This window comes from Ochotona princeps, chromosome 5, assembly GCF_030435755.1.
Source record: "Ochotona princeps isolate mOchPri1 chromosome 5, mOchPri1.hap1, whole genome shotgun sequence".
NCBI classification, from domain to species: Eukaryota; Metazoa; Chordata; class Mammalia; order Lagomorpha; family Ochotonidae; genus Ochotona; species Ochotona princeps.
Genome location: NC_080836.1, coordinates 19,224,738 through 19,240,783, shown reverse-complemented (window position 1 = coordinate 19,240,783; position 16,046 = coordinate 19,224,738). Strand labels below are relative to the sequence as shown.

Here is a 16,046-nt window from a genome sequence, read left to right as displayed (position 1 = left end):
GGCTCCGGCCGTTGTGGCCACTTGGGGAGTGAACCAGTAGAGGGATGATCTTTCTGTATCTCCTTCTCTCTGTAAATCTGCCTTTCCAGTACATAAATTAAAAACACACAAATAATAAATAAAATAAAGTATTATTGGTGCCAGTATGATGGCTCAACTAGCTACTCCTCCATCTGCAAACACCAGAGTCCTATATGGGAGCTGGTTTGTGTCCCAGCTGCTCCACTTCCGATCCAGCTCCCTGTTTCTGGTTTGGTAAAGCAGCGGAGAATGGCTCAAGCCCTTGGGCCCCCGTACCCACATGGGGGACCCCAAGGGTGACCCTGGTTCCTGGCTTTGAATCTGCTAATCTCCGGCCACTGTGGCAATTTGGGAAATGAAACAGCAGATGGAAGATCTTTATCTCTTCCTCTCCTTCTCTTGGTAAATCTGCCTTTCCAGTTTTTATTGGAAATAAAACTTAAAAAAAGTATCATGATTAGGAGTCGCCACTAAAACACAAGAGGTTAAGCCACAGCCTATGATGCTGGCGTCCCACGTGAGTGCCAGTTCAAGTGTGGCTACTTTGCTTCTGGTTCAGGTCCCTGTTACTGCACCTGGGAAACCAGCAGAAGTTGGCCTAAGTGGGCTCTTGCCTTCCATGTGGGAGACCTGGGTAGACTTCACAATTTCTATCTTCAGCCTTACTCAGCCCCAGCGGTTCGTTTGTGGAGTCAACCAGAGAACTGAAGCCTTTTCTCTTGCCCTGTAACTTTTCCTTTCAAATAAACATTAAAAAAACATCATTATTAAATTTTAGTTTGACACATTAGCCTGCTGAAGGTCCCGACTCCGAGCTTCTCTCATTTTCTTAAACATGCTTGCTAGTGCTCAGCATCACTGAAGACAGTAGCATCAAATCAGCTGCTGGAAGATTAAAAACTCAGGACCTCTCATGATGTCACTGTCATTTAGTGCTTTATGTGTATACTATGTAAAATCTGTGCAAGAACCCAAATGTAGCCCCAAACACAATCCCAAGTGAAGGATCAATTATTCAACTAAGTCACAGCAGACATGCGCCAAAGTTCTGCTGCGAATGGGTTTATCTTAAAAAGCACTTGACCCCAGAATGCAGACAAAGTAGCCCAGCTTTCCCCTCCAAGAAGGAGCAGAATACTAATGAAGGAAAAGTTAGCAGAAAAAAGTCATTGTTTCCCATCTAAGGATCCTACGAATGACACAGCCATATTTTATCAGAATCTTTATTTGATTAAGCACATGAGGCGGCTGTAGGCAAACAGAGAGGAATGTTAAGTAGTAGAGAGGGTAAAAAGGAGGTTGGACACCTGCTTTCTATTTTCAAGAAATCGATGAAAATAACAAATGGCCCTAGAAAGTAGAAAGTCGTTGTAAAGAATCTGAATTTCAATTAGGAATGATAAACACCCTCTGTACAGTTGAAAAGATGACATTTGGTAAGCTTTTTCTCTGCTCGCAATCACCCAGTCCTTGTTAAAAGAACAAAACAGGAGCTGAAAACTTAAGAACAGTTTGTAGCACTTACTGATAATGAACCCAGGACGGACCAAGGGTTTTCTTGAATTGGGCGAGTCCAACAATATCAATATAAATGAGCTCGACGATTCTATCTCCTACAGTCGGGCAGCCAGATCGGTTTCCTACAACCTTCTTCATTATTCTAAAAAGAAAAGGCAGACATGAGAGGTTAATAAAGACATCATTTAGTTTGAGATCCTATGTTTGCCAACTTAAACAAGCACATCACCGTTCTCCAAGTCCTTATTAAGGATGACAGCTTGGCCCCACCAAATCTGCTACTGACTCAGATACAGAGCCAACCCTGGGCCTTGATTCCATCTCTTGCACAAAAGCAAATGGTGAAGTGCAAACACGACCTTTTAAAACCCAATCGGGCTTGTATTCACCTCCACTCTAATGGTGGGGAGACAGCAAACTCCCTATACTGCTTTGAATCTTTCCTCATCCTCCAGGAAAGAAAAATTGGACACAAAGCTGATATTTATCTTGTGTGGTGTGTGTGTGTTTTTTTTTTTTTTAGCTTATCTGACTCTCCTTTCAGACAATGTCTGCCTTGTTGAACCTTGATAGTACTAATTTCTCTCGTCTCCCTTGCAGTGTCCCTTCATTTTTCTCTTGCTTCCATCTTGACACCATCACACAACTGGCACCGAACACACCAGAGAGTCAGTGTCGTACATAAGTGGATACAACATGAATTCAACACCCCCATCCCTAGAATGCTCGTTCAAGGGACTCCCCCAATACCCCCCCCCCAGAAATATCCTGCACGTTCTTTTGAACCACTTATCGCCTATCCACCCAGAAATCCAAAATGGCGACCATGCACTTGACAGTACGCTGAACTTCACATGGGACGGTAAGGAACTGTTCCTCACACTGCCATTCACTTCAAAGCAGTCAGCAGTAGAGCCTCAACTCCCATCTCATGTCCTACAGGGATCCTTCCCCAGCTATGCACATCCTACATGGAATGGCCATCATCACAAACAGGACTCTGTGCTCCAGGGCTCCATGCCAGGCACCTTCTCCTTCCCTCTGGGTTTCTGAGTTCTGCCAGACCAGCTTCTTCCTGAGAATCGGAAAGTCCGTTGTAGGAAGGGACAGACAGGACCACTTCAGTGGTCACAGGCCATGCTTTCTGGGTGGCTACCATTGAACGGTGCCACAGCAGATGAGAACAGGCAAGGCAAGGCAAGAACCCAGGGCTGAGGCTGTGCATCCCTCAAAGTGCATGTTCACTAACAGGCAGGGGGCTGGAGTTGGCCTGCCAAGCCACGTTTGCCGAGTCCACCCTCTTTTTGGTAGACGTGCTTACACTTTGTCATTCCTAGGACATCAAAACTTTAAGGACTGTGTGCTAGTCCAGAGGGTGTGCTTTCCCTGGCCAGGGCTATGGAGTGTGCTTTACAATTCACGAAGATTCCCCAAACTTAATTTAAAAGGACCCCCAGGCAATTCTAACATGCAAGCATCTTTGGGGTCACTGTCAATTCTATGTATTCAGACCCTCACAGATGATTGAAGGGTCAGTCCACCAGATCCCTTCTATGCCTTGCCTGGCCTCCCAACTCAGTATTTGTCCCCAAGACTGCCACAGTAACCCCATTTGTTCCCACAGCCACTCATTCCTTCACCAATTCATTTCTTCACTCATTCATTTCATGAACAGTTGGATAAGCACCCACATGCTGTATGTCCTATGTGATAAACACACAGGGGTGAATAATATGCAGCTTTGTACTTTCTGTATTTACATTCCAGCATCTATACCTCAATTAGCACCAACAGAATTACAATTAGCATCGCCACACCTTCAAATACCCGTTGTCATGATTAAAAGACAGGCAGTCACTTGACCCACATGTTCGTCATTTCCGTAAGTCCTGTACTAAAGGTCAGGTCGCGGAAGGTGCTGAAGGAGTGGATGCAATGCCTAGCAGTCTGTGTATCTTCCTCCTGAGTTGCCTGCCCACTCTGAGTGTTAAAACAAGCAGGACAAGGGCAGGAGGAGGCAGCCTGTTAAAAGGCTGGAGTGCTGGTGAAGTGTTCTCGAGACCTTGGCCTTGGAGGGAGCAACACAGATGGGGGTAGTAATCGAGGCTCACAAGTCAATGGAGCATAGGGTTCAAATCCTGGCGCTCCTGTGCATCACCTATGTTACTGTCAACCAGTCAACCACTTATTTCTGCTTTGAATTCAAGTTTTGCCTTTAAAATGCTGATGGCCATAGTACTGACTCTGAGGTGTTAGGGGTCCAAAACCAGAAAAAATCTCAAGTGCTTAGCATCTGGGAAGCAGTTAAGCAGTCAATAATGGTAACGATTAAGTCATTCCCAACATTATGTTGGTGACACTGTTGCTAATACTGCCGTTTATTTGGTGACTAGAACTGCTGGAACTTTATTGATGGCCTATATTATGGCACCTGGCACCAGAAAATCATTAGCAAATAATGACTGATGTTATCTTAATGACATTACTGTTTTTTTTTTTCTCAACACACCATGGCCCAGCAGATGAGGATCCTGAAACTCACACACGTGGCCTCTCTGGGCCTGCACAATAAAATAGGAGCAGGGTGGGATACATCTGCTTTGAATACTCCTCTCAATTCCAGAATGTTCAGCCAGGGTATGTTTTTCTGGAAATGTTTGACATATGGCTATACAGTAACCCAGCTATTGGGTAACAAGTCTCCATGGGCAGTAATCAACGAGTGCAGGAGAGCTAAAGGGTCCTGTTCAGCCAGCTGTGTCCATTTGAGTGGGATTAAAAAGCTGCAGTGAGATGTGAATTTCAGTGCCATACAAAACCCAAGCTGAGGTAACAGACTTGGAGCCATAAGTCGGCTAATTGAAAAGGGAGTGGATCAAGGCCTTTCGGAAACTCGTTTCTATCCAAATTAAATTATAAACAGGAACCTGCCCTGTTTTCAGACTTGGAGAGCTTGATATTGAACGGGGAACAGTAGAAATTTCACCAAGAGATAGGGAATTAGGAAAGTCAATAATGTGTTGTGCCACAGATGTTGAAGCACCTGTAAGAGCCAGGAATAAGCTCCTTAGTTTGAATTTTCTGGCATTCATTTATGAAGCCTCGGGAGCCCGCAGCTACAATGAAAACATATTATCCTTTTCACAGTGCATGTATTTAGTTCCTGAAAATAATCTCCTTATCTTCTGTTTAGTGAATTATCACTTTCATTTTCCTCCACAAGAAATTACACACTAATAGAGGGCTTTAAGAGTTTACAATTTCTTTTTTGTATTCTGACTTTAAAATTGAAAAGTAATCTCCTTACTCCTTGAGCTCAGCCAGTGAAGCTGAAATCCTAACGTCATGGCCCAGTAAGTACAGAGATGTAATTAAATCACTCCACTGAACTAATTCACCAAGAGGGCCACCACTGAACGCCGTCTCTGCGATCTTAAATCCAGATTCCTTGGTCAGGAGGCCCAGATGAACCAGGACCTGCAAAACAAAGAGGCATATTCTGATTCACATGTAACCACGCACAAGCTTCACAGTGACACACACAACAGCCATCGACTGATCCCAAAGTCATGTTTAAACTCCAACAGAAGTCAAGCTAGAACACATTATTTTTCTAAAAGGTACAAAGAGGGAACGGGATCATTCAAAAAATTTGTTTCTAATATTTCTTTCATTGTCAAAGACAAAGACACAGAGAAAGCCAATTCCCATCCACTAAATCACCCCCGAATGGTCATGCCAATGCCAGGAGTCAAGATCTGAGTCTTCCACATGGTTTACAGAAACCCCAACACTTAACGTATCACCCACTGCTTCCCAGACTATCTATAAGCAGAAATAGGAAACAGGACTCAAAATTGCAGACTCATGTGGAGAGGTTGGCATCTTTACTAGTTTCTTAAGTACTAGTCCAAATGCCCATCCTGGGAAGAAAATAATTATTCATTGTTGTTTTAGAGAAATAACATTACTGCATTTTGTATACAGTCATGAGCATAAAGTATGATGAGTTAGTACTGTTTTAATATTCAGGATGTATGTGTGTATTCAGGGTATATATATATATTCACAGTATAAATATTCAGAATATATATAATATATAAATGCATATATATAAATACACATATAGATATATGTATCTAAATATGCATATATTTAGAATGAAATGAAAGTCAACCAGGACAATATAACATATTTTTAAAAATATTGCCACTTTTCCTACAGAGTATATCTAACCTTCTACCATGGGAGATTTCCATAGCAGAGAGCAAAGCAGACAATATGATAGAGAGAATCCCCATGTGTTGATCACACAGCTTCAGCAACCTCACGGCTCAGATCTTATTCTACACCTCTCATTCTCTCCCAGCTGTTTAGATCCTGAAGTATATCCTAGACATCACAGCCTGTTTCTGTAGGTATTTCAGCACGTTTCTCTAAAACAAAACCAGTGGTGGGGAAAAAAAAAAAAAAAACAGCCAACACACCACTCTTTTCCCTAGAGAAGCCAACTCCTTAATATTATTCAACATCCACTTAGCGTTAACACTTCCTCAATTGTCTCTGAATGTCTGAAGTGGTTATTGCATTCAGAAGCCCAAGCACATCCATTGTCATTCCCTCTCAGCAAACTCTGTAAGATACACTGCCCCGCTCCCCCACCACTTTTCTTTTTCCTAAGAGATGACACTAGAATTCATCAGACACTGGACTATAGTTCCAGTTCTGTCTCCCACATTCTAGACTTTGCTGTTTGTAATCCCTAGATGTTGTATAACAGGTTTATCAATTCCTGGCATTTATTAATAACTCATAAATACTTCAAAATTATCATCATCTGCACACGTGACTGAATTCCAGCTCTCAGTGTCTTGGGTGCTCACATCCTAAGTGCTGCTATGGGAACACATCTGGTGCATTTTAGGGCATTAGCAGCCATTGAGGACCACTAACCCGATCTACTAATCCGTTACGGGTTGTGAAAACTGATATTCAAAGACCCCTACTTCATTTCTTAGCTAGGAACATTTCAGTAAAGACAACCTTCCCCTCACTGACCACAGGGTCATCCTGAGGGAAAGTTTACCGAAAATTACCCTGGTAAAAACTCAAGTATTTTTATTTAGCATTTTTTATAAGAGCAAAATTGTTGTCTAATGTACTCTAATGATGATGTATGATCTTTAATTAAAGACATCAAATCACGGATATAAGTGTATTTCCTGTGTCTCAACAAGTTTCAGTGATTAGCCTCATTGATTACAAAATCATCCCCGAGACTACTTAAACTGGCTCTGACTTTGTGTTCTTTGGACACAATCCTAGCCTTCTTTTGCTAGCTTCCCACGTTTAAGGTAAGTCGGCTACCTAAAATCTCACCCTATTTTCCTTGTGTCTCAGCCAATGAGTCATTTTCCCAAGAACCCCTGGTGCTACCTAGTGGAAGTGGCATCTAGAGATCAGAGCCTGGAGTTCAGAGACCCTCATTAAAACAGTCCAGGGAGGCCCCCTGAGTGGCCAGTGCTAGGAAATTTATTCTTCCTCAAAGCTAATAGAAATCATGAGTTCATCCTGACACCTCCAATGCAAATTCAGAATCAGTGTTTTCGCATACCTTTCTCTTGTTATTTCTAAGTCTCATACAGTGAAAATCTCCCTTCTCAAAGACACTACAGTCATGATTCATTTGCTTGGGAATATCAAGGCTGTCGCAATTTGCATGATTGTTCAAGTCAGCCAGTTGTGTAGCTCTTTCTGCTTTGCATGCTATGCCATTAGAAATGTTGCATTTTGTGTTCTCAGTCAAGAAGTGAGGTGCTCTCTGTGCGCTCACATCTGACGTGGATGGGCATAGAACGGGATTATTTGTTTCCTTTCCTTGGGCTTTTTTTTTTTTAAGCAACTACATTTTTAATTGCTCTGGTAGAACAGTTATACGGTCAGCATACTAAGTAAGATAGTTTCAGAGAAACCGAGATTCCATAGTTGGTGTTTCCATGCTGCGTGCTTCTTCCACTCGGGCAGCTTTAATAATTGTGATAAGATGCACACAGAATAAAAGCATTTCCAGAGTATAGCGCAGTAGCATTAAGTACACTCACACTGTCACCCATCACCACCATCCATCTCCTTTGGTTTTAATTTTATGGTTTACCTTCCAATTAAAAAAAATAGGACTAAAAAAATTTATCCTACTTATATTGTGAGCCTACATGGGTAACTACACATGTACACAGAAACAAATTTCTCTTTTAAAAGTAATGCACACCAAAAAAAATTTTTTTAAAGTAATGCACACTAAGATTAAAACAAATCAGTTCAAAATAACAGAAGACTCCACTGGATTAGGTAGACTTTGGAACGTTTCCTTTCACAGTTCACCTGCCCCAAAGGAGCACAGATTCTTCCATGGAACAACAAGTTGATATGAAAATGTTTCGTATTGCTGTTTCAAACAGGGGTTATAAACAAAACTGACCCAAACTATGACACCAGGTCTATTTCTTTGAGGGACTTTATAAAGTTTGTTGAAGACTGGAGTTAAAATACAGAAGGAACAAATCCTTCACTTTGTTCCCTTTTGACATCAGAATAGTTCACCTAACATCACATCACTTTCTTTATAACAAGGTTTAAAATCCTAAGATCCTGTCAACCTGGGGGGTATCTTGGAGGTTTTTTTCAAGCACCTCTTCATGAATTTAAAACAAGATGGTTCAAGTTCAATACAGCATCTCTCCTGACAGTGTAAGCAAGATCACCAACCAGACGCAGTCAATAATGGAATACAATGGTTGCCCCAAAGCCCAAGACTGACATACAAAAATCTGTACTTGTCATAATGCTGTCATAGAAAGTTCTAGAAGGTTGGACTCAGATAAATAAGATTCCTGATAGTCTGATGGAGATAGTTAGGTGGGTCAAATGAAAATCTCACACGCCAATGGCTTGCTTAGCATCATCCCAGAAAGGTGCATGGGCACCTGCTAAGAAAGAATACTCTAACTGCAGACAGAAAACCAAAGTGCAACTGTAACAGAATGAACAGGTTCACCCGGTGGGAACACCACTGGAGAGCCAACATTTCTCCCAGTCTTGTTTCCAAGTAAAATCACATTTTCAAAGGAAATCGGCATCTCGCTGAACTGAACTGGCAAGGAACCTACTTTCTTCCGCTTTCTTTTTTCAAGATTCTGCTTTTCTGCCAGCGACCTGATTGCTTGGATCCACGCGTCAGCCATCCGCCGGATCCGCAGTCTCATCCACCGGAATTCTTCATGCTTTTTCATCATACTGTAGAGAATATTAAAATCTGTCCGAATTTCTGCCTGGAAACCAAAATTTAATAAAATGAACAGAAGATAAAAAAGCATAATAGCTTTCATGATGTGACATTTGAAAACTTGAAAGAGGTTGTCAATTAAATCCAGGGCTTCAAGAGTGAGTCCCGTCAGCATTATGGCTTTCCTTTCTAGGTCCCCATGCTGCAAATGAAAGCAGGCACTCCAGAAGGCTGCCTTGCTGCAAGGGACATCATTAAAAAAATTAGAAACCGAGAGAGGCAGCACAGCCACTGTAGAGCCTTGAGCTACGTTCAAGTTCAATTTTTTATGATCAGTGTGCTTGATGTACCTTGAAATTCTCTGGGCCCAAATTTATGGTGCCACTTGGCTCTGTGGCCAGGCATGCGACTCCTGGGAAAACTGAAATCAATTCTAAATGGGATGCCAGACATCCTGCAGGTCGCCAGTAAGTCTCTTTCTGTTCACAGAGTTAAATACAGAAATAAAGGCTCATGTTTTAGTTCTGTTCCAAACAAAAACTTGGTATTTGCTAATGAAGTTAAAGGCAGGAACACTGGCTTTCCACCACAGCTGAACACAATTTAAAATACAAACCAGAAGAATTGAAAGAGCATGCAGAATATTTTTCAGAACATGCTGGCATACATGTAATGACACAAATAACTAAGAAACCTGATAAGAGCACTATTTATTTTTTAGAACTTCTGAAACACATTGAATCTAACAGTCACCACAGGTTGCTTTGAAAACTTACCTCACTCCAGCACTGGTCAACTTTCCTGAAACTCAGTTAAGAGCTAATGTCAGCAAACTACAACCCTTGGGCTACAGCCTCCTGACTGCCTATTTGTGCATCAAGTTCTATTGGCACAGAGCCACATATCTTCATTTATGTACTGTCTCCAGCTGCTGAAATGGCCAAGTTGAGAGCTGTGCTACAGACTCTCTGGTCTGCCAGGAGGATGGAATGAGTTACTACCTGAAGACAAAAGGTTTCTAATCGTTGGCCCAAGGAATAAAGGCTTAAGCATTCAAAGCAGTGAACAAAGCTTTTCAATGCCTTCTGCCTCACTTTTTGATCTATCCTTCAACCCAAAGCACTCATTCTCCTCCAGTGTTGACCCATCAAGCCACACTCTTCCCTGAATCAGGAGCATCCTCCTTTTTCTTGACTCCCCATCAACTCATTCATTATTTTAAATCCAGTTCCAGTTCTGTTCCTTTGTATACAATTCACTCTGACCCCAACACCTGAGACTGCTCTTCCCCATGAATTTACACTGGTGGGCGTGACAGTATGAGACACACATGGCCTCTATTTACAATTGCACCCTTCACTGGGTTACACCTCACAGTGGGTCCTATTCTTATCAGTAGCTCACCAGTTGCAACCCTGTGAGAACTGCTCAAATCAACATATGCCCCACAGTTGACTGTTTTCATCACTTGAACTGCCAGGATCGTGCCAGAAATCTGCAAATTCAGTACCACTTGAGCTGACTCAATTACAAAGGAACAACCTTTCTAAGTCACTCACCAATGAATTATGATCAGCTTCTTCATAGGGATTTTTTGCTCTCCAAGGTAAATGAGGACACCAATTTTCAACCTGAAAAACACAAATCAGGGACACTAAGTATGTTGGTTCATCTATGAATGAAGTGAAATACTGACAAACCACGGAATGCAGTTCACTAGGAGCTTTCCATAACCATGGGCTATGATGAAGAGCCACATCCTCAGGCTTACAGAAGGTAAATTCAGATTCAAATGCTCTGTCCAATAACCATGGAGGGCTACAAGAAACACAGCATCGTCCCACACACCCGTCTGCCCTCTAGGTACTTTACAGTGAGGGCTCCCTCCTTAACCATTTCATCCTCACACTTCCAAAGACAAGCAAAAATAAACTTGAATACTACTGAAAATCAATGCACAAGTAAAGGTCCCTGTGTGGCTGGGTAGTAAGCGGACTGCGATGACTTGTTCTCTATGACACAACCAAGAGGGAGGAAAACAAGGGTGGTATCTTAGCCACAGACTTCAATCACTGATAACAGAATGTGGAATGAAACTGAGTTTAAGATGAACCAGTCAAGGCTTTCTCTCATTTTTTGGCCTTTTAAAAATAAGGTGGTAAATCCTACTGGAGAAAGATAAAAGGTAGAAAATAGCCCTTACAATTTGGGCAGACCATTCTGGAGGATGGAGATGGAAAGAGCTGATAAGTTTGCAAGGGTCTAGAGTGTTGGGGGCACGGAAGAAACAGAAGATGAAAAAGGGTCCGACTTCACAGAAATTACTGCAGGGGTTATCAAAGGAGATCAGGAAAGGAAAAAATAAGGATGAATAGCACTGATGCCTAGCTTTTTTGGTGTAACAAGCATAAGTTTTAAGGTAGTATGATTAGCCATTTACTAATATGCAATGTTATAATTCAATATAGCTAACAGTCACTGAAAAAGTTTGCATGACCAGGTGGACCTATACAATTTAACCAAGTGCAGGACATCCCAGAGGTGGTGGCGGTGATATCACTATGGCAGCAGGACTGTGAGTGACCACATGCCCCGCCCTCCAGCAGCAGAGCAGAGTCAGCCAAGGTTTGCTCTCTAGATCTAAGTGAGTTTTCAAAGAAACATGCCAGTTGTATCCATCTAGAAAGTGCTCATAACACAATGTGGATTTTACTATGGTTAAAAATAATCGGCCTGATTTGCATAAAGCCATCTGCTGCTGCAAATGAGCTGAAAGCAATGAGCGGAGGGCAGAAACCCTTGATGGGAAAAGCTCCGCAGTCTTCTCTTGTGGAGTGAGGGGGGAGGGGGTCACTCACCATTATGCGGGAATGACTTTGGAGACTTCAACAACTCTCTGCAAGGAAAGCTGAAATGACTTACTGATCAACCCAGAATGCACTAACTCGCCATGGAGATCCATGTCTTCATTGCTGGGACCTCACAACCACCTGGCCACACAGGACACTATCTGGATCACTATGAGTATGCAAAGTATCAGAAAAGACACCTGCAAGGAACCAAGCTTTGGCTGGCTGCAGAACTGTACAGATCTGTGTCTTGCACTCCAAGGTCAAATTGAATGATCTAGCCCCAATTAACGTTTTTGTAAACGGTCTCAATCTGAAGCTTTCAGGCAGATGCCGTCTTGATGTGAGACCTTCCATTTAAGAAGAAACAAATCCAAAAAGTGGGTGGGATGAAAAAGCAATGCACAGAGGTCAAAGAAATCTGGTCTGAAGGCACTACAGTAGCAACCCATCAAAATTGAAATAAAATTCTCATGAATAGCAGCTATTCCTGACCCCAGATACTGACAATGCGATTTACAGTCCTTCCTTGTCTGTTCCCACAAGTCTTTCACAACACACACTGATAAAAACAGAATCTAAGGCAGTTGTGGAAAACACAACTTCCCTGGGGATTCCTCAGGACTGTAATTCTCCGAAGCTGAGCATTTATTTTCATTTATCTTCGTTTATCTTCTGACTCTTAATTGCTGGCTACCACTTTGCAAGGCTCCAAGGGCCTCCTTGTAAATATGGAAAATAGAGCCAGTCCAATTGAGCTTTTAGCAAGAAATTTCAGAGTTACCCATGCATGTGCCATGGCAGAAAAATCAATTATGGATAACTTAACACAGAAGGAGAGGGCGGTGTGGGAGGTTGTTTTGGTACAGAATGATAGGATAACTGGTTAACAGGATAATTCAATTGTATGTAAACCAATTACCCCTAGGGGTGGGGATGGGGGGCAGACAAAAACAAAGCCTTTCTTTCTGAAACCCTCAGAGGATGACCAGACCTGGCCATCAGCTAGCGCTGGCAGCGACTTGAAGTACGGAAACAAGTAGCCTCAGATGAGCAACATTTTCCTAGCAGCATCACTAATAACACTAAGGGAAAATCTGGCTCATGGCTCGTAACTCAACCCCCGTAAGCTCTGTGATTTCAGTCTGATCCGTTCAAGGCTTTTGCACAAACTCCTTGCACTGGTGCATTATGCTGCGAATAAATAAGCCCTCAGAGTGAGCCCACCACCTGGCTAACCTGGAATCATCTGGCAAAGTTCATGGAAAAGGTAATTAAAAGATGTGTCAATTTGGGTGAAAAAAATGCAAATTCATGCCATCACAAAGGTCTTCACAAATTAATGGAACAGGATATATTATGGCAAAATAAAACTATGCATAGGTTTCAAAAATTTTTTTTGCATGACAAATTTATCTTTATTAGTTTTCCATCAAGTAATTGTTCTGAGTAGCTCCTTTTCTGAAGGTTCAAGCTCTCTGTCTTACACTTAAGTTGGCTGTCTGCCTTTAGCCACTGCCTGGAATAGATATTTCCAGCTGTGGCCCTTGTGGGGGCTCTCTCCCTAGACCAAGAAAGCTGAAGCACAATAGACTGCCCCATTTTACTATCTACTCTCATCTCTCCTCCTCTGGGCTGGGTAAGCTCTGTCTCCAGTCATCTGCCAGGGAAGGGACTGGACAGCTTAAAAGTACAAAAACTTCACCACAATAAGGCCAAGAATTGAGAAGTGTACAAGTTCATGGCAACTTGCACATAGCAATCGATCGAGGTGCAGCATCATTACTGTAATAACCTTCGATTGAAGGTACAATTCCTCAGACATGAACTCATCTTTTCAGCGAGCCAGCCTCGGGCTACAAAATGAAGAGGCAGCAGAAATACAGCAGGAACAGCCAGGCTAGAACTTTGGAACATTAATGCATATTCCACAGAGAAATCTTACACATCATTTTTCGCCAACAAGGATATAGAAAACAAAACCATTTGGTTTTTGACTCTCTTCTTCCCAGTGATTTAACCTTTCTGGAACAGAAAAAGTGCTATAGGTTAATCATGAGCATTGTGAATCAAGGCATTCTCTGAAATTCTAAATGGCCTAACTAGGTCAAAATTATTTTCAAAGTCAAGGCGATAGACACTTTATCACATTTCAGGAAAAAGACATTACTCATAGGTACCAGCCCTTACAATGTAAAGGGTGAAAGAATAAGTATCAAAATTTTTGCAAACCTGGACAGGAGACCCAAGCAATGCACGGAGGCAGGTAAAGCAATGGGCTAACTGTGCAGTAGGGTTCCAATCTTTCCAAAGGAGGATCATCTCTACTAAGGCTTTCTTCTTGAATGAAATGCAACGTGTTATTTTACGGAAGTGCTGACACACAGGATTTCAAGTTGGGTTTTGCAGGTGCTAAATGCCATCAGAACTAAATGGAAAAAGATGTGTATGGGAAGCCTGAGATCATCTGTCAGTAATGGTATCAGGCCGCTTTCCACGTTCTTCTAATCTGAATGTTTCAAGTTTTCAATTACTTTTTTTTAAAGATTTATTTATTTTTATTGAAAAGGCACATATACAGAGATAGGAGGAGAGACAGAGAGGAAAATCTTCCGTCCAATGGTTTATTCCCCAAGCGACTGCAACGGCTGGAGATGAGCCAATCTGAAGCCAGGAGCCAAGAGCCAGGAGCTTCTTCCGGGTCTCCCATGCGGGTACAGGCTCCCAAAGCTTTGGGCTGTCCTGGACTGCTCTCCCAGGCCACAGGCAGGGAGCTGAATGGGAAGCAGGGCCACTGGGACTAGAACCGGCATCCGTATGAGATTCTGGCACGTTCAAGGCGAGGACTTTAACCACTACGCTATTGTGCTAGGCCCTTCAATTACTTTTTTTTTTTTTAATGGATTTTTAAAGGCAGAGTGACAGGGACCAACACAGGAACCAAGTTTGCATGTGCTGGGTTGCTACCCAAATGACCCCAACAACCAGGACTGAGGCAGGTTTAAGGAACTCCATTTGGGCCTTTCATGGGGTAGCAGGTGCCCAAGTACTTGAAATGCTTGAGCTGTCTTCTGCTGCCACCTAAGGAAGCTAGGTCAGAAGCAGAGGCAGGACTCAAATCCACATGTTCCAATTACACTTCAGTTATAGGTTGTAAACGTCCCAAGCAGTTTAATCCCCCCCGCCCGGCTGTCATGCCTGTCTCTGCAGTTTGTTTTACAATGACTATTACTTGAAGGTCTTTTAAATGAGTCATATTGCATAAACATAAAATTATTTATTGCAGGCTTATAACACTTCATGTTCTCTAAAAACAAATCCATAAAAACTTGCAGGCATTAGATCACTTTACCTTCAAAGGTGTCTAGGCCATGGTTACCCTTTGGATATTTGTTTGGATGTTAAAGGTTAGTCTCCAAAGACAGGTTAATGTTGCTAAGCGGGTACAAACTTCATACAATTACAAGATTTGGAGGTGAGGCCTTCTGGTTGTGGTCTGAAATGGGTTAAGTTATTAGGGTAGAGCCTACTATTAAACCCTCCAGACTTCATTAAGGCCACAAAGACACAGACAGGCACATGTGCCCTAATTCTTGGCTCACCACGTGATTTTCTCTCACATCCACCACAGTCATCCATCAGAACTAAAGAACCATGGGATCTCGGCATTGAAGCTCCACAGCTTTGAGCTACACAAACTTTTCCTCTTTATGAAGTTCGTTCCTCCAGGTATTTCACTGTACTCAAGAGAAGCTAATACTGCAGCTGCCATTCTGTTGCATGCCAGGAAAGCAAAGCTGAAGGGGAACTGACTGGGGGAGCCCCATTAGCGAGCAGCAGTCCAGGTGACAGCTACATTCTTCTGCTACCCTGACCAGGATACATCATAGCCAGCCAGAGGCCGGGCTGGGTGAGCGACTGGAGAGGTGGTGGGTGAAAAAGAGCACTCCCTCTGCATCAACCACCTCTATCAGTAATGAGGTGAGCAGCCTCAACCATGTGGTTTTCAGGGTTCCTCATGAACAAAGTGGTGGGGTTGGACCGGGGAACCATTGCAATTCTGGTATCTCACCAGAAAGGGCATTTCACGTTATCCTATTAGACAAGCTCTGTGTACATGAACACAAATGAATTCACATTCTTTTGCTACACTAAATACAGGTACACACAGGCACCAGTTACACCGATAGCTCACCCAATAGTTATTTACTAAATGCAGCATGCTACAGAAATTGTTTTAAGCACCTTCCCCAACATATACTAACCCCCATGTGCACTCCACTTTCTCAGGTTTCAAAAAGGAAATACTAAATGATGTCTACCCATGGAAATGGTACATGACTTGGCTATTGAGTTTGGTCAGGTGAGGAAGACAA

The 16,046-nt window shown here is 42.5% G+C and overlaps 1 protein-coding gene across 5 annotated transcripts in view; it reads right to left on the bottom strand.

Moving 5' to 3' along the window:
* The window catches only part of MGAT5 (alpha-1,6-mannosylglycoprotein 6-beta-N-acetylglucosaminyltransferase), a 340,039-nt gene that overhangs the window by 98,039 nt on the left and 225,954 nt on the right, over window positions 1-16,046 (bottom strand). For all 5 annotated transcript variants that reach the window (XM_058664413.1, XM_058664415.1, XM_058664414.1 and 2 more), the window contains 4 exons: window positions 10,381-10,452; window positions 8,706-8,867; window positions 4,847-5,016; window positions 1,547-1,681 (listed from right to left, as the gene is read on the bottom strand). In XM_058664413.1, the coding sequence (XP_058520396.1) occupies window positions 1,547-1,681; window positions 4,847-5,016; window positions 8,706-8,867; window positions 10,381-10,452 (539 nt within the window). The remainder of the gene's footprint in view (window positions 1-1,546; window positions 1,682-4,846; window positions 5,017-8,705; window positions 8,868-10,380; window positions 10,453-16,046) is intronic.